Below are 17,622 nucleotides of genomic sequence, written 5' to 3'. Positions count from 1 at the left end.
GCATAATTAACTTTTATTGACTATATCATGTAATCGTGTGAAAAAAACACATCAATGTCTTACACCCCATTTCCATTAGAGGTTGTGTTTTGTATTGTATCCCGAGTATAGAATCAAGGATAAAGTTGTGGCCCCCGAGTACTTGTCTACTGGAAACCTATGAGATAGTATACTTAGTACATGTTTTACATCTCAAAATCTTCTCCTCTGTAGTCTATGAGGGAGTACATTTGTACATGCATGTGTCAGATGTGGTATGAAAGGCAAGCAGAGATACACTATTGTATTACGGACACATGTTCTTTGTAAAGGTTTTCTTTGTTTGTGGCTTACATAAGTAAAAACTACACAGAGTTATGTTATTTTCCATATTCCTGCTGGCCATCAATAAAAGTATCAAAACACTCTTTCCTCTGGTGTCCTTTTTGTTTGTGCTTCAAAATGTAGTATTTTGCCTGTGATACTTTACATAGAATGTACTTTTATACTAGCCTTGGTTTTCATTTGCAAATTCATGCCTGTATGCTAATTGTAACTAGAGTTCAACGAACACATACCTTTGCCAAATAAACCAGGTTTGTTATGTAGAATGATGTCTGTAGACATAAATGTGTTACTCATTATATTTTATTTTATATGCCTGGAGTTGGTTCATAACATTTCGCCATTGCTTATGCAAATTAGATCCCTATGCAGATTAGATTTACATAATAATATTAAATTGTATCAAGCATCATTTGCATAATAAATGTGTATTGATATTTCCTTCTTTCTTAGCTAAAAATGTGACAAGTTTGAAAGTCCTATAAGGAATGCAGTGGATTTACAAACTTTTCTCATTAATTATGCAAATTAGCAGTCGATTTGCATAATTATAATTCCATCATGTAAGTCTTCCCTTTGGCTATCTACATACCAAAAACCATGACAATCCGTCAACACGTTTATATTTTCTCATTAATTATGCAAATGAGGCCGTCATTTGCATAATTAATATGCATTGATATTTCTCTCTTCCTCATCTATATATGTGAAAAGTTTGAAAGTCTTATCATGAAATGCAGTGGATTTATAAACTTTCCTCATTAATTATGCAAATTAGTTGCTGATTTGCATAATTGGTATTCCATTGTGTACATTGTTACTTGGGCTATCTACATACCAAAAACCATGACGATCCATCAACACGTTCTCGAGTTATTCTCGTCCAAAGTTTGAAAGGAAATCGGCGACTGCAGTTCCAAACAAGCCGCTAGGGGGTCCAAACTTGAAGCACTTACTCTCTGCACCAAGGGCTATCTACCACTCAAAAATCATAACCACAGCAGGTCCAGAACACGAGATAAAAAAATTGAGGTTTTGCTGCAGTACCTTAGCAAGCCGCTAGGGGGCCCATTATCGAACTTGACCTTCGTTTTCCCGACCCCTACCCACCTACCAAATATTATTGGGATCCATCAAAGGCTTCTTGAGTTATACTGTTAACACACAGACAGACAGACAGACAGACAGACACACAGACTCACAAGCCTAAAACATAACCTTAGCCATTCTAGCAAAGATAATTATAGTACAAACAGAAAAAGGCAACAAGTGTCCATTCTACCTTGATTCTACACATCTATCTAATGTTTTCTACATATATCACTGAGTTATTTGACTTCTTTGGAGGCAGTGGCCAATGAAACGCCCCACGTCATTAATGATTGGTGGGTTCTGTACTAGTTCCCACCTCTGCACAGGGAATACCTAGCTATTCTGGTTTTATATAGTTAATTTTTCAAGTTTACCCAAACATTGCGGTAGTCTTTCCTGTGACTCGTGTGGTCACTATAGACATGTGTGACTGTAATCTAGAGGTGGAGGGAGCTGCAGTTTGTACGAAATCCGTTGGGGGACGTAGCCTATGTTGCACTTGAATGGCAAGGATTACTTAGTAATACACAAAAGATATAAGATTTGTGAGCCATCAAGAAATATTTTTAAAAAGTATCCGGTCGGATTGTTCTTGGTAGTATCTTAGTACGAGTGCGGTCACATGTATAGGTCGTGGGATCATCGTACAATCGCTTACTTTAATAATAGGGCATTTTACAAGTGTTTTGCAACGTTAAGCCGTTTTGCTACACAAAAGGCTTTCTTAGATCATTGTCGGTTGTTGCAAGGAGTTGATAAGAGCTCCTTGGTTGTCGGAACCACTAGCTTGCTTGCAAATCCTATGAAATCAAAATCGCGTATGTGCCCGCGCCTTATTCAGCTGTATACACATAACTGTACTTTTTCTCATTTCTGTGAAGCTCCGTTTTTTTTGGTCTGCCATTTGCCTGACATCGAGTAACGTCACGCGTGGCCGTGCGTCATACAGGTACATCATGACCTTTGAACTCACCTGTACGTGTCACTCCCGGAAGTAACTTAAGGCTCACCGATTTCTCACCTGCGTATGTTACAAGGTAAGAACCTAGTCAATTTACCTGAACATTATGTAGACCTACCATCATTCCCTGGGAAAATAAGCGTCCCCTGAATAACTACTAGTCAGTCCCGTTCTGATACAATTAGACTTCATGAAACGTCAAAAATACAGTAGAATAAGATAACGGTTTACTACAAATTTGAGTCTAACTGCAGTATCAATGTTTCGGTCGTCTTAGAAAGACTAGCATTGACAGATCACGTTAGAACCTAACGTTAACTTCCGGGAAATTCTACATTACAGTAACAGGGTATCTATGTTCTTAAGGTCGACGGTAAACTAAGGTCCTTCCACGCGCCAGTGAAGATTAGTCAGGAATATTCAAGAACATGTAGCAAGCAGCAAGCCTGTCGGACTTTGATATGTAACCGCCTTTCGTCTCTATCACCAACCACTTACGAATATTTCCAGTCACATTTGTTTCATTACTCCTTAAATATGGAAAATTATTTTCTTTGTCATATTAATATGCATTATCAGACTATATAAGTAAGAATTATCGTATTGAAGATTACAACGCCTGCTCTACGCATTTATTTTCACTTTCACTTTTATACCTCTTTAACCAGGAGTGTACACGCAGGTTGAAAGCTTAGGTCTGCTTTTCAGGCAGTCCTGGACTTACATAAAAAGCACAATGACAATAACAGTACTCACACATTTCCATTTCAACATAAACCATGAAATAGTGTTACTAAGCAGGTTAGCTGTGAGTCAATTGGCGTTTAAATGTCCTGAGCTCTCAAGTCATACGAGGAAGAAGGCTGAGGTTTGTTGGTCACGCATGGCGGAGTAAAGGTGAGATCATTAGTGACGTTCTGTTGTGGATTCCCTGAAACATGGGTATGAGAGCATAGCCTGTGGGGTAGACCACGCAAAACCATGATATCTACATCAACTTTGTGAAGATTCTGGCTGCTCGGCTGAAGATCTGCCCAAGGCTATGGAGGGTAGGGAAGAATGGAGGAAGAGAGTCATGTCCATCCGTGCAACCAGCACGCCCAGATGATGATGAGCTTCTACAGATTTCGAGATTCAAGAGCGGGAGCTTGTTCCACAGCTGCATGCCGTAGTACTGCAGACTGCCACGTCACTCTAACAGAGGGCCACTGAAGGGTCATACTTATAGTCCCGTATCCTTATAGCCGATGCACGTGTGTTGACCCTTAGGGTAGGGAGTGACACCCATCTCAATAATGTGATATTATGGCACCCATTGGGTGATGGCGTGTGGCACAACACTGCTGTCACCTAAGTAAAACTTTGTGACGTTGATCATAATCCTTGTCATGCCAGGTGAGAGTTTCAAAGAATTGAACGGAGAAGTAGTGACTTCTATCCCCGGTAACGCGCTGTAGTGCTTAGTGCGCTGTAGAAACTGATATCCCTGACAGAAAATCTTCTTATGAAAACCTGTTGTTATGTTAAGTTTAGTTATTGTTTTTCCCCCATTAGGTCATTTACCTGCAAACAGATGAGCTTTCATGCTAAAAACATCATTCTCCTGTTTTCCAGACTAGTCCATGATGTCAGACAGGCCGATGTCCGACAGCCATCGGGATCTCCTCAGGAAGAAGTACGTCCCCCTGTCACGTGACCTGCACCCTAATCACGTGATCCCGTACCTGTACCAGGAGGATGTGCTGACGGAAGAGATGAAACAGAGGCTGGACGCCATTCCTGACGAGATGAGGAAAAAAAAGTCCAGGCTACTTCTGGACATGTTACCATCTCGGGGAGACAAGGCCTTCGACATCTTTAAGACGGCATTGGACGAGGGTGGTTTCCCTTTCCTGGCCAAGCTTCTCGACGAGGTACGAGCTCTTTTTGATTGGATACAATTATCAACGCAACATGTAACAATCTTGTCATTTAGTCACAATGGTCTAATTTCTGTTTTGTTTACAACAACTATCGACTAGTAAAGAAAGGACGAAATTCAGCAATCACCTGTCTGTACATTTGTCTTTAACTGTCTAAATATTTTGCTAAATAGAAAGATAAATGGTTTGGTCGCAAACATTACAAAGGTGGACTGTAAGACGATGTTTGTTACTTTGATTGTTTGCTTGTTGTTGTTGTTTTTTTTGGGGGGGTACTTAAGACATGAAGTGGTTAATGATGGCTTTCCGTTTCCGTACAGCCTGCACCACCGGAACCACCAGATACCACAGAAGTTCCCGAGTCAGCGGTCACACCTGAAGACGTTCCTGACGGCCCTCTAAAGTGGCTCCGTCTTAAACTACAACCCTACAAAAGTTCCCCTTCTGCCAGGAAGATGATAAAGGGTTGTGAAGCCATGGAGTCAGGGGCAGAGATCCTCATCAACAGCGAGTACACAGAACCGGACGGTGTGGTGAAGATAGTTGAGGGGTTCATGATTGAAGAGCGTCTCAATCATCGTAATTTTAGGCGCTTTCTCTTCGATTCTGACCGCCTGAATTTAGATCAGGAACGCTTGAGTACGCTTTTATCCAGCCAGCAAGAACAGAGCCCTGCCTACAGTTCCTGCTTGCTCCTCCAGACGGCGCCCCTGCCCGTAGATGAGAACCGAGCTACATCGATGAGGAAGGTCGTGGAAGTCATCCTGAAGAAAGGAGAGGAGGACCCTCTTCACAAGTACCTGCACCACGTCTACTGCATGCTGGGTGGCACGATTCTCGAGATGAACTATGACGACCCCTCTCCTGCCTTACCGGCCTGCACCAGCGCTCTGACGTACAAGCCAGACTACGCCTTAGCCGTACACCTGGCGGCAGAGTGCTCCATGGTTCTCTCCCCGCCCGACGCGATAGAACAGTTCCACCGGTACCTACAGCTCGCCCCACCGTGTGACAAGCGGGTCCACTGGGCGCACTACTTCCTGGCCATCCTCTACAGTCGGCAGTCCGAGCCAGATGGGGCGGAGGAACACTACCGACTTGCCATGGAGAAGGAGAAAAATCTGCTCCCCACGTTCAAAGTTGGGTGGGCAAAGGAGAAAGCACAAGAAGTGTTTCCAGAGGTGTCAACCCCGTGAACGGTGCCGAATCGATATGACTTTAATGACTGAAATAAAGTGTCTTTAGTTTGTGGTGCTGCTTCATAGATTATCAAGTTTGACTTGGAAAGTACGACTGTCAATCAATGCCAATACTAAAGAAATTGCTATTTTAGAGGCAAAATGAGATTGAAAGGGACGTTTGTCATTCAGAAAATAGTTTTCAACCGATCTAAGTTAGTTTTGGCTTGATTACTCCCAGATTTGGTGCATACCTTTTAATCGAGAGAGTGTTATTGCCATCAACTTTAGAACATTGTTTTGAGTTTAGCTGCAGTGTATTGATTTTTGTATAAACCTTACGTATGATATGTTATATATACATAACGTTGCAAAAGCTTATTGTTGCCGGTATATATTTCGAACCAATGTTGCTCAGAAATTCAAGCTGCTGTTACTGGCGTCTCTAGATTTTCATGTTCAACAGTTCGCATTTATTTATTGAGGCAAAGTGCTTAATAAAACCCTCTCCTAAAAATGTGAATACAAATATGAAACAGTTGTACATGTAATTCAACATGTAATTCAACACAAAATGGATAGTGGAAAACAATCATGAAGAAACAAATAAGGAGTCAAGTTTGTATCCAATATAAATCACAAATACCTATCTGCAAAATCAGTGCGTATACGTATGATACAAAGAAATAAATTTCTAAGTATGTCGATTGTTTTATTCTATTATTGTTATTGTTGTTAAAGGTAACACCAATATTCCATCCATTGACTGATATATTGGAGTACTTAACTGTGGCACAACTGTTAATCCATCAGTTCTTTTTCACATGATTTGCAATTGGGACAAGTTTAACATGGGATAATTTTACAATTGCGTGCTCGTGTGTGTATGATATTGATGTACTGAATTCCCAAGCCGGGAATCATGATGTTGTAAGCTGTCTCTGCAGACATCCACGCTTGCCTGGTGCCTGCTAGTAGTTCAGAATCAGCTACCAGCATATTCTCTCTGCAATTTCTTGCCGAACAAAATAAACATCAGTTCACCTGTAGATCAGAACTTCGACTGTTTGTTTTCATTTTGAAAAGTAATAATGAAGGTATTTTGGACGTATGCTGATTTTGCCTTTAGCAGTCGAAAATTCTTAATTCTCTCGTCCGTGATAGCTGACCGGCAACAAAACTACAACGAATTTTACAACAACTTCGAAACATACAAACTATGCGTATGCAGTGTCTTTTTGGAGGTTATTTACTAGTCTCCAAGCTGATTCCCGATGGCATGTAAGATAGTATAACAGACCAGAGGAGGTCCGTTGCCTACGGGACACACTCTTAGGTAAAAAAACAACAACACTATCTTATGCTACCTTAGGATCTGCTTGTAGATTACAATGGATATACAATGTAGACTCCGTCTGAACGAGTACAATACCTGGAAGTGACGTGACCTTTCACCCTTCAGCAGAGCCATGACGTATGCGGAAGTACCTGAGCTTACCTGTTTCCCGGACCTTGCACACCTGAGTTCGTAACACGGTAAGAATGGTGCTAAATCTTACTAAGTTTCCTACGTTTTGTTGTTGTTGTTTGGAGGTTGTTGGTTCAACGTCTAAGTCTCAGTCTGTTGTTGAAGGTCTATAAAACTGATGATCAGGAGATCTAGCGCAATGTCACGGCAGTGAATCTGACGGTACACAAAATTAAAAGTGGGTCACATACCAAAATGTGGCTGAAAACGTTAACGGTTTTGTTTGAACAGGAAAGACCCGGTCATACATTATAGGCTAGAAATGCAGTTTCCATGTATTACGTGTTGATATGAGGATCACTTTTACCACTCACTCAGAGTCCTTGGTCTTAGCTTAACTTTCAAGTTGTTCACATGAGAAGCAAGTTTAGCTACGTTCGAACGTGCAAAGAAATTATGTAAAATAGTAAAACTGAGTACCGGTCTTGCCAACCTTCATTCGAACAGGAAATACAAAATTACTTCAGGTAAGACATCTTGTCTTCTTTTGCACCTGGCTTTCGTCAGCAAATGATGATTGAAATAAATGTCTCGATCAAAAAATGGGTCTAAACTTCAAACGTCTTAACTCTGTTATGTGGGTTTCAACCGGCACTGGTCACGACTGAGACAACATACGACACTTTATGAGATCTTAAAGCTTGTATGTATTCGTGCAGTGTTCTGTGTTTAGTTCAGTTGTTAGCAGCCCTGCATCTGGTCCAGGGTTCGAATCCCGGCTGTTGCCGCTTACCGGTACGCGGTATACCCGACAAGCACGCTACTGGAAAGGGAAAGTCCTTATAATTAGGATCGGATATCAAAGAAAGTTTATTGCAATTTCTTGCCCTTGGGCTAATTGTAGGTAGCATAAAAGGGTACGGACAAACAGTGTAAAACAATATAACACGTGTCTACTCTAATCTAAAAGCTAACTCTAACTTAATGATTCTGACTTAGGCTTAGGTCCCAATTCCGAAACGGGGCCCGGCCGGCCGGGATGTTTACGGAAACGAAACTATTCACCTACTAGTAGGAATATACACAGATTATGCTCTTGACTAACTTTTAAAGTTTTGTGTTTCCGAAAGCTACCCGGCCTTGGGACCTAGAGATTATTGGGTATCAAGCAATCTGTGGCTCACTTTTAATTGTACTTGTCGAAAAGAGCTGGGGAGGATCTTCGGTACAAGGGCCTCTAAAAACTGTACATAAAGTCTTCTCTGTCACCTACAACAGCGTCCTCACAGTATCTCTCTTTCCAGACCCCACCATGGCAGACGTCCCCATGTCGGACAGGCACCGCGTCATCATCCGCAAGAAGTACGTCCCGCTGTCACGTGACCTCAACCCCAAGTACGTGCTGCCGTACTTGTATCAGGAGAAGGTGGGAGATGTCATTTTTCTGGTGTTATTTGATCACTATTATCTATACATTGTTGTGTTACACGTGACTCTAGGAAGAGTAGTGGACACCCTCACTCCCTTACTCAGTCCTAAACACCATCCTGTTGGATCAGGCTCACTTGCACACCTAGGCCTTTACTACTCTAGATGAAAGGCGTAAGAGACGTTGTCTGAAGTTTGCTTCATCTCTTCTGAACTTCAACAATAGAAACAAACTCAAAGGCAAACACAGAAATATACATCGACTCCTTGGTGCCTATAGCTAGTATTTTTAAATCAGTATGGTCATTAGTATTAACATCTTTTACGTAAATATGAAAATATCGTCTCTATCGTCGATGTAGGTTAGACATCCAGGTAATAAGATACGCCAAAAATAGTTACTCAAGCAACTGGATATGGTTTTGAAACGGTCAAAACCATGTCCAGTTGCTTGAGTAACTATTTTTGGCGTATCGTCTCTATCGTCTATAAATTCAACTTGATTTTTGAAATCTAGTAACAGATATCGTACGACAACTGTAAACCCTGTCAGGTCCTGACAGAAGAGATGATGGAGGATCTCGCCGCCATCCCTGAAGCGAAAAAGAGCCACAAGGCCAGGAAACTGCTGGACATCATCATGACCAGAGGAGACCGGGCCTTCGGCGTCTTCAAACAGGCGCTGGAGGAGTCCGGTTATGGACATCTTGCTGAACTACTTGAAGAGGTAAGTTTGACTTGCACATTTGTATCAAAGTTATTGTTTTGTAATAAGAAAAACTGAATGCTGTCGTTAGGATTGCTTTCGGTGGCGTTTCGTCGCAGAAGAATTGAGGAAAGTTTAAAGACCCCATTTAAGGCAGATTTACATAGTATTACATACATACATACACATAAACGACCAGAGGTCTGGACCAGGCTACTAGTACATATTTCACTCCATAGGGCCCTATCTAACATTGCTCGTTCTAAGTTCACAAATTCGATACCAGAGTCTCTAGTTAAAGAGTCTGTAAAAGTCAAACTTCCTCAATGTACCCGGCCACTCGGTTTCCATAGGAGAACAGACGAAACTATTTCCTGCTTGACTCGACAACAGTGTCCTGCAAATTTTATCCTTCGGAGAGTCCTCTTTGGAGATAGCTGTGGAAGACTTCCATAAATTGTGTTAATTGTAGCACGTTGAGTAAGACAGATTTAATCTGAATTGCGGCAGTGTGTTTGTTGATTACCCTATTCAGTTTCATGCTTGGTTGTTTTTTTCAGAGAGGAATAACCAGTACATATAATTATTCCGTTTCAGCCGAAACCACTCGTCGAAAGTGAACTGCACCACGAACAGGTCGCCTCTGAGGAGGTATCGGAAGGACCGCTGAAGTCTCTACGCCTCTGTCTCCAGCCGTACAGGGAAACTCCTTCCGCCAAGAAAATCATCCAAGGATGCAGACTCATGGAGAAGGGTGCTGAAATCCTGAACAACAGCGGATATACCGACGCGGAGGGCTTGATAAAGATAGTGGAAGGGTTCATGCTACAAGAACGTCTCACTGCAAGAAGTTACGAACGTTTTCTGTACAGCCCTGACCATCTCGGCTTGGACAGGGCGCGGTTAGCCGAACTCATGACCTCTCAGCTTCATCACAACCCTGCTGACAGTACCTGCCTGTTCCTACAGGGGGCGCTGCTGCCGTTCGACGAGACACGCGTACAGGAGATGAGGAAAGTCGCAGACGTCGTGGTACAAAACGGAGAAGACGACCCGCTCCACAAGTACCTTCACCACGTCTACTGCGTTCTGGGAGATAGTCTCCTAAATTTGTACCGTGACAGCCCGTCCTGTGCCTTACCAGCCTTCACGAGCGCGTTAATGCACAAGCGGGACTATCCCACCGCCGTGCACCTGGCGGCAGAGTGCTCCATGGTTCTCTCCCCGCCCGACGCGATAGAACAGTTCCGGCGGTACCTGCAGCTCGCCCCGCCGTGCGACAAGCGGGTCCACTGGGCGCACTACTTCCTGGCCATCCTCTACAGCCGGCAGGCCCAGCAGGAGAAGGCGGAGGAACACTACAACCTCGCCGTCCAGGCGGAGGAAAAACGCCTCCCTACGTCCGTGATGGGTTGGGCGAAAGAGGTGGCACAGAAGGTGTTCTCTTAAGGGGTGCTAAACTCCACAAGGTGTTCTCTAAAGGGGTGCTAAACTCCAGATGGTGTTCTCTAAAGAGGACACCTCACAGCATTGCGGCATGTTTGCGACGTCGCTGCGCTCGAAATTGGATTTGTGTTACCCTTGACTTTATGATGGAAAATCCATTCAGATTACAATTTAGATGATCATAGATGATATATCATACTTAATAGATATAGCATACTACGTACGTTCGTGTGGGAACCAACTTACATTACGTAGATTATGTTATGGTCATTCTATCATCATCATCATGTTTAAGCCCTTTCGATAGACATCCAATTTAAAGTAATGCAATTAGATCTTAGATGCATTTTTTCGTTGAACACACAAAGAAGAAAAAGACATGGACAAGGTATAGTTGCAACGTCAAAACACTTACAATTGTATCAAAACAACGACGAACAGATCAGAAATATGATAGTAGCTAGATACGTAAGTATGGAATTCCGGACATTACATCTTTGCACACAATCTTGTGCTGACTTCTGCTGTCGATCTTGCTATCATCACTGTCAGATTGTAGATTTGCCTGCTTTTTGGTATTTATTACCCTTTTTCCTTTAAGGAAAGAACATACACTATACGGCCGCGTGGCGCGTTGGTACACCCGATCCCTCGATCTCGGAAGTTAAGCAACGCGCAGTCCGGACAGTGCTTGGATGGGAGACCAACCAAGGACGTCCGGATTGCTGTAGCCTCACGAAGCTGTCCACGAAATCGTCTTCCGGGAGGGACGTAAAACAGGGGTCCCGTGCTCGAGGAGGTGCCTCAACCACGTTAAACAGCCTCATTACCCTCACTTTGGGTACCTACTGGCTGCAAAATACACCCGATATTATATATATACATGTAACTATACCAAACACTACAAAGCATTCATTTGTACAGAGTACATGAATCAAAGAACTCTGAACTGCATACTAGTAGTTTGTGTGGAGGCTCACAATCGAAACCCCATCTATATGTATACAACACAAGACTACATTGCATGATACTAATTGATATAAAAAATCTATACAATTCTATATAATGACTGCTGCAAATGTGTACGGCTGCGTAGCAATCACAAGTTGAAATTACTATGCATACTGTAAATGTTTTGCTTCTGATGATATTCCGACTACGCTATATCCATCGGGATCATGGGTCTCACTCCCAGCTATTCTAATTCCATTCCCCTAAGATGAGTGTGCAATCTTCAAATCAACGTAGGGCTTCGTCTTATTTTTCAATTATTTTTGTGCGCCTGGTAGACTTTCAAATAGTGCCAGCAATATGAAAACGCCATCACGTATTTCTAAAGAGGACAAATCAAAACGCCGCAAAAAAGTTCAGACCAGACATAGTTTTGTAAAACGCGCCAACCCTACTTCACTACGTCACGTAACCTTTCACCTCCGACATTGTACGGAAGGGCTGACGTCAAAACCGTATATCTTCCTGTCTGCTGAGTCTGGAATGTCCCGCCGGTGTATTTTAGGGTTGAGAACGTATTCTGTACACCGGGGACTCGGAGAAAGCTAGTATTCAAAACAGGGAAACGTCCGGGTTTCTTCATCAATACATTGAGTAGGAGTGCTACTGAACGTTTAGATGTCACCAGGGTTGACACTATTAAGGTTAGTAAGCCAGCCTCTTTCAGTATATTACTTGTACTCGAATTCCTTCGGTACGTCCCAGCTATAAACATACCGCGCTGTTGGCACCAGACGAACCCATTCCACTCGCGTTAGTTTGTGTAAATCTGTCTGAGATATTAACGGTAATATTATGTTCATGAAGGGACAACTCGTTAGATGAAGTGGTGGATGATGAGTTGTCTCGGGTGTTTAGGTAACCGGTACAACTGCCTTCCGGCGTATTCAAAACACACTAAGCATCTGTGTAGTTATTTCGAAGCTAGGCGTATGGTTTTGTGCGTTTTTGTGGTTTCGGTTTCTACGTACTTCAAGTCGCCATTATGAAGGTTGTTTGCACAGTTAGTTAAGTCATCCACCTCTTTTGGCACACACTCAACTGAGCATAAATCAACCTGCGGGCCCCGGGTATGTTGGTAATCCTTGAGTCCATTGTGTGTAATGCAGTGTGCGTGCCTGTTGGACAAGTTTCTCTCTCCCTCTTTTCAAAAGCCGCAGTCGGCAAATAAAAAATTGGTTACGAATGACTGAATGAGCAAAGCCGCACTCACTAGCTTTGTCTCGGATTCGACCCAAAAAGAAATCCCTTCATTGAATTCATTTTGAAAATCATCAATGAAACATTGACGCTGTTTATACACCTTTTTACGCCAAACAAATGTGGAAACCAAAATCATATCTAGTTGCTTGAGTAAGTATGATTCGGCGTAAATTACTACCAAGATGCCTAACCTTCCTCTACCTTCGCTCTGTTGTTGAAGTATTTCTTCCCTTTAACTTTTGGGGTACTAAATGTAATGTATGGTAGAATTTCTTCACCTTTCATATTCCCATGCGACACATCAGAAGATCAGAAATATGCACACCTAACGAAGGAAGATATGTTCTTATGTCATCATCTGATCACGATATACTGGAAAATCTCTGTAAGTTCGTCTACACATGTTTTCAGAAGAGAGAAGAAGCATGTAAACTATAGTATATGTATAACTTTTCGTTTACTACCTTTTGATTAAAAGTTTTATATAAAACTGACTGCATTTAGCCCCAATGGAGCACGAATATGCAATAAACTTCATTGTCATTGATACTTATCTCCATGCAGATTTTGCGGTGACATAAGATAGTATCATAATCTGGGTAAGGAGTTCAGCCGGCAGAGGACTTTAATTGGCCAATGAAAATGGCTCGAGCTTCTTCCCCAAGCTCATGATACTACCTTATGCCACCGCAAGGTCTGCTTTGAGATTAATTTGATACGTCTTTCAAGGTTTTAAGCTATTTTCTTTTCAACTTCATTCGGTGCTGCAGCAGGAGAGATGTTCGCCGTCAGAGACAGGCCGATGTCCGATCATCATCGTGACGTCATCAGGAAGAAGTACGTCCCCCTGTCACGTGACCTGGAAGCCCGTTACGTCACGCCCTACCTGTACCAAGAGGGCGTCCTGACAGAAGAGATGATGGAGGACCTAGCCGCCATCCCTGACGAGAGGAGGAGCTACAAGGCCAGGAAACTGCTGGACATCATCATGACCAGAGGAGACCGGGCCTTCGGCGTCTTCAAACGGGCGCTGGAGGAAGCGGAGTACCAACATCTTGTGGCACTTCTTGAAAAGGTAAGTTAAAGTCCTTCCCGAGCCCCAGATAGTGTATCGGGCGGCGCCCATCTCCGTTTTTCTGTAGCCCTGGGCCGCACAGTTTTGTGCAATCACTACAGTATTGGGCTAGTCCTTGGTATGTTATGGCCTGGTATCGAACTCAGGACCTGCTAATTACATGACAAATACTGAAGGAACCACCTTTAGATTATAAATAAATAGGTTTCATCAGACATTTTCTTTAAAAAAAAATGTCACTGTGTAAAGTAGTAATAGTAGATGGATTTTCGGTAATTGTATCATATAATGACAACTGCATTCAACATTATTGTGAAGTAATTATACATAACACTTTCAACGTTTCTCCATCTTTCATCAGACAAAGCTATCCAAAACGTCCATCGAAAGAGAAAACGCCAACATCAAGAGATCCTCCTCAGGAGTTAACTCAGATGACGTCCCTCCCGGTCCGCTCAGGCTATGGAGACTCAGTCTGCACCAGTTTAAGAACTCTCCCACAGCTCGAAATTTCATCAAAGGCTTCAGTCTGATGGAATCTGGTGGAGAGATACTTACCAACAGTAACTATACAAACGTCTCAGGAGTGGACAAGGTTGTAGAAGGATTTGTTCTCCAAGAACGTCTAACTCCGAGCAGCTATAACCACTTTCTGTACAGCGCAGAAGGTCTCGGTTTGGAGAAGGAAAGGATGGAGCAACTCATGGGAGACTTCCCGGACAGCAGTTCCTGTCTCTTCCTCCAGGCGGCGCTTATGCCGTTCGGTGATGGTCGAAGCCGCGCTCTTCGAAAGGCCGTAGACTTAATCCTGAGGAATAGAAAATTGGACTCGCTTTACGAACATCTTCACCACATCTACTGCGTTCTCGGGGACACGATTTTGAATGTAAACCGCGACAACCCCGTCTCAGCCGTCCCGGTGTTCACGAGTGCGTTGATGTACAAGCCCGACTGTTTTCTGGCCATACACCTGGCGGCTGAGTGCTCCATGGTTCTATCCCCACAGGACGCCACCCAGCAGTTCCAGCGGTACCTGCAGCTCGCCCCGCCGTGCGACAAGCGGTCTCACTGGGCGCACTACTGTCTCGCTATCCTCTACAGCTGGGAATCAAATTCGGAAAAGGCGGAGGAACATTACAAGTATGCCGTAGAGGCCGAGGAAAACCTCCTCCCCAACTTTGTCACCGGCTGGGCGAAAAGAGAAGCGCAGAGAGTATTCGATCTGGATGGAAATGAGGAAGAAACGAAACCCATGAAAGGCCTCGACACAAATTACAAGGAAGAAGAGACGAAACCTATGAAATGTTTATAGTCGAGAGTATGAATTTTCAAAATCCGAGTGACTGTTGCTATTTCTCAATTGTCGCTGCTCCTTACTTTACCTTATATTTACTCCTATTTTTATTAGTATTAGCTTAATTAAGTGGAGGAGGGCTTTGTATAAACCGTATTGGCTTCTCCCCTCCTCCTGCATTCTTAATTACTATTCTTTACTTATCAATAATCGTTATTGTTTTTATGTGCGAAATAAACAAACAAAATCCAACAGTAAGTTTTGATTAGAATTTTAGTCCCATCATCATGCGCAATTGATATGTGTGTAATGACAAAAATGCACTTTGACAGACCGCATTTTTATTAAAACTCCCTTGGGGTTCTATCTATCTACAGTTTCACTCGTCTGTTATGTCATTTTAAGCCAACGCTGTAGAACATTATGTTGAACTGTATATAATACTGCTATTGTTGGTCTGTGTACAGCTGCAGAAACTTTTTTGGAGAATACTAGCATAACTCAAGAATGCCTGAATGGATTGTATTAATATTCGGTATGTGGGTACGTCTTGATGAGACCTGGAAACGATTAGATTTTTTTACCCCCCTAGCAGCTTGTTACGGTACTGCAGGGGTTGTTTTAGTGTCCAACTTTGAAAGGAAATAACTCAAGAAGGGCTTGACGGATCGTTATGATTTTTTGTATGTACATAGCTTAAGTTATGGTTTATATAGTTAGATATTGATTACTAGTATGCAAATCGTGCGGAAGTCTGGTGCCGAAGGTGGCCGACGCCACCGCTGAGGACAACCTCCTAGCAACATCGATAAAACTAATGCTAGTGGCCATCCATCTGCCCTAAATAGGTGTGATCTCAGCTATGGCTTCACCGTCTCGCCGTAGAGTGGCTCCTACGGTGCGTGCGGATACAAACCGCCACGGCACAGGCTGCGAAGACATGTTCATGTCTACAGACGGCCCTCCCCACGGACCCAAGCTGCCGCTCGGTAATCAGCTAATGATTGGCACCTGGAACTGCGGCGGTCTGACGCACACAATACAGGATCTATGCCAAGAATGTGGACACGACATACTGGTCCTCACCGAAACACATGACAAAGGTATGTTGACAAACAATCGCAACGGAATATCATTGACCATTGCATTGGTAATAAATGTGTTATGCGTTCTGATATATTTTGATCGTACAGAGCTGTATAAAGATAAAATCGACTTTTGTCTGCAATTCATGTATTTGTTACATTTTAAAAACATTTCACTGAGAAATATGAACAATATAATTTAGTTGTGTGTCATTTTTTTGTGTTTGTTTTAGCAAAAAAAATAGCAATTGCCGAGCTTCGAATTTTGATGACGTCACCTGTATCTAGGATAGTAATTTGTCTGGGAACCCAGTTGGCCCATGGAAAAGTGTCGTCGTGGCAGTCTGAAGTTGTGTAGTCCTTAAATTGGTATTTTAAAAAACAGTTTCTGTCTTTTGTGAAAAAAGCATTATACGCAAAAGACTCCTTTCTACCAGGGATGCTAGTGTTACCAAAATGAAAACAGATTTGCAATAGACATCACTTGAAGACAGAAGGAAAATGTCCAGACTTTGCATGATGTACAAAATGACCAATAAACTGGTGGACGTACCGACTGATAAGAATCTAACAGCTGCCATGACTTCAAGTACCAGTGTTACCAACCTAGGATTGATATGTTAAAAAATTCGTATTTTCCCAGAACTATCGTAGAGTGGAATTTGTTATCTCCAAGCACAGAAGGGGCATCTTCTCTCGATAGTTTCATGGACGCTTGCAGATAGATGTGCAAAAGTTAGGTGTGACGGGTCGTTCAGTGTAATATAACCAGCTGCTGCCGCGCCGCGTGCCGGCAAAGCTGGTGTGTTACGCCGAAGGGCGGTTATACCGGCTATATAGATACAGATACAGATAACACCTTGCTCGTATGCTGCACACACTGCGGCCCGGCAGAGTAACATAGTGGGATGATTAATGTCTATAACATACAGGTTCAGCTTGTTGTGTTTCAATTCATAAAATAGACGAGTTTTTCATAGACACCAACTCTCTATCGCTGTCCGGTCCAACTAGTGTCGTCATAGAATTGATCAGTTTTTCCCGTTATTTTCGTAGCATATTGTATGTCTCTCTTCTGACTTGTGGCGAAGTTGAGTCTTCTTCGAAACCGGTCTCTCAAATTTTGAGTCTCATGTCATCTTCTTCTTTGTTGATCGACTATCGACTTGATATCCCTAAATACCGCTTTTACATGCAACGGATATAAGTTATACCGCGAATAAAAGTGAACTAGCGTTAGTCCTCTTCGCACAGACAGATCCCTGTTTTCTCCGAGGTCTAAAAGCGTCAAGCCAAGACTACTGTATTCATCGGGCTGAACTCTTTTTGGTCATCGTTTTTGACATACATTATATCTCAAATGATATATCTATCTATAGTATGTTTATTTGCTCTTTTTCCTTTCAAACATGTATACAACTGAAGAGAC

The 17,622-nt window shown here is 42.7% G+C and overlaps 3 protein-coding genes across 4 annotated transcripts; all 3 read left to right on the top strand.

Annotated features, from left to right (window-relative positions):
* The first annotated feature begins 2,352 nt into the window (after positions 1-2,352).
* Positions 2,353-6,320, top strand: LOC118432409. The gene is made up of 3 exons (XM_035843968.1): positions 2,353-2,453; positions 3,992-4,290; positions 4,620-6,320. The coding sequence occupies exons 2-3, from the start codon at positions 4,000-4,002 to the stop codon at positions 5,493-5,495; spliced, it is 1,167 nt and encodes a 388-aa protein (XP_035699861.1). The 5' UTR covers positions 2,353-2,453; positions 3,992-3,999; the 3' UTR covers positions 5,496-6,320.
* A 634-nt stretch (positions 6,321-6,954) lies between these two features.
* Positions 6,955-10,855, top strand: LOC118432411. Of its 2 annotated transcripts, none has more exons than XM_035843969.1 (4): positions 6,955-7,013; positions 8,250-8,371; positions 8,927-9,100; positions 9,677-10,855. In XM_035843969.1, exons 2-4 carry the CDS (start codon positions 8,258-8,260, stop codon positions 10,526-10,528), a joined length of 1,140 nt encoding a protein of 379 aa, XP_035699862.1. In that variant the 5' UTR covers positions 6,955-7,013; positions 8,250-8,257; the 3' UTR covers positions 10,529-10,855. The 2 variants fall into 2 exon arrangements, with proteins under 2 accessions (XP_035699862.1, XP_035699863.1); XM_035843970.1 differs by having other exon boundaries at positions 6,999-7,013; positions 8,250-8,340.
* A 989-nt stretch (positions 10,856-11,844) lies between these two features.
* LOC118432591 lies at positions 11,845-15,482 on the top strand. Its single transcript, XM_035844222.1, has 3 exons — positions 11,845-12,180; positions 13,510-13,814; positions 14,176-15,482. Exons 2-3 carry the CDS (start codon positions 13,518-13,520, stop codon positions 15,124-15,126), a joined length of 1,248 nt encoding a protein of 415 aa, XP_035700115.1. The 5' UTR covers positions 11,845-12,180; positions 13,510-13,517; the 3' UTR covers positions 15,127-15,482.
* The last annotated feature ends 2,140 nt before the right edge of the window (positions 15,483-17,622 follow it).

This window comes from Branchiostoma floridae, chromosome 15, assembly GCF_000003815.2.
Source record: "Branchiostoma floridae strain S238N-H82 chromosome 15, Bfl_VNyyK, whole genome shotgun sequence".
NCBI lineage: Eukaryota > Metazoa > Chordata > Leptocardii > Amphioxiformes > Branchiostomatidae > Branchiostoma > Branchiostoma floridae.
The sequence above is the reverse complement of the archived record's forward strand: the minus strand, read 5'-3'. Positions and strand labels throughout refer to the sequence as shown.

Excerpts from the sequence above, each read along its gene's own strand:
- LOC118432409 (XM_035843968.1), top strand. The coding sequence starts at position 4,000 with ATGATGTCAGACAGGCCGATGTCCGACAGCCATCGGGATCTCCTCAGG. Across the intron at positions 4,291-4,619 it reads TGGCCAAGCTTCTCGACGAG|CCTGCACCACCGGAACCACC; the intron begins GTACGAGCTCTT and ends GTTTCCGTACAG.
- LOC118432591 (XM_035844222.1), top strand. The coding sequence starts at position 13,518 with ATGTTCGCCGTCAGAGACAGGCCGATGTCCGATCATCATCGTGACGTC. Across the intron at positions 13,815-14,175 it reads TTGTGGCACTTCTTGAAAAG|ACAAAGCTATCCAAAACGTC; the intron begins GTAAGTTAAAGT and ends ATCTTTCATCAG.
- LOC118432411 (XM_035843969.1), top strand. The coding sequence starts at position 8,258 with ATGGCAGACGTCCCCATGTCGGACAGGCACCGCGTCATCATCCGCAAG. Across the intron at positions 8,372-8,926 it reads CGTACTTGTATCAGGAGAAG|GTCCTGACAGAAGAGATGAT; the intron begins GTGGGAGATGTC and ends AAACCCTGTCAG. Across the intron at positions 9,101-9,676 it reads TTGCTGAACTACTTGAAGAG|CCGAAACCACTCGTCGAAAG; the intron begins GTAAGTTTGACT and ends ATTCCGTTTCAG.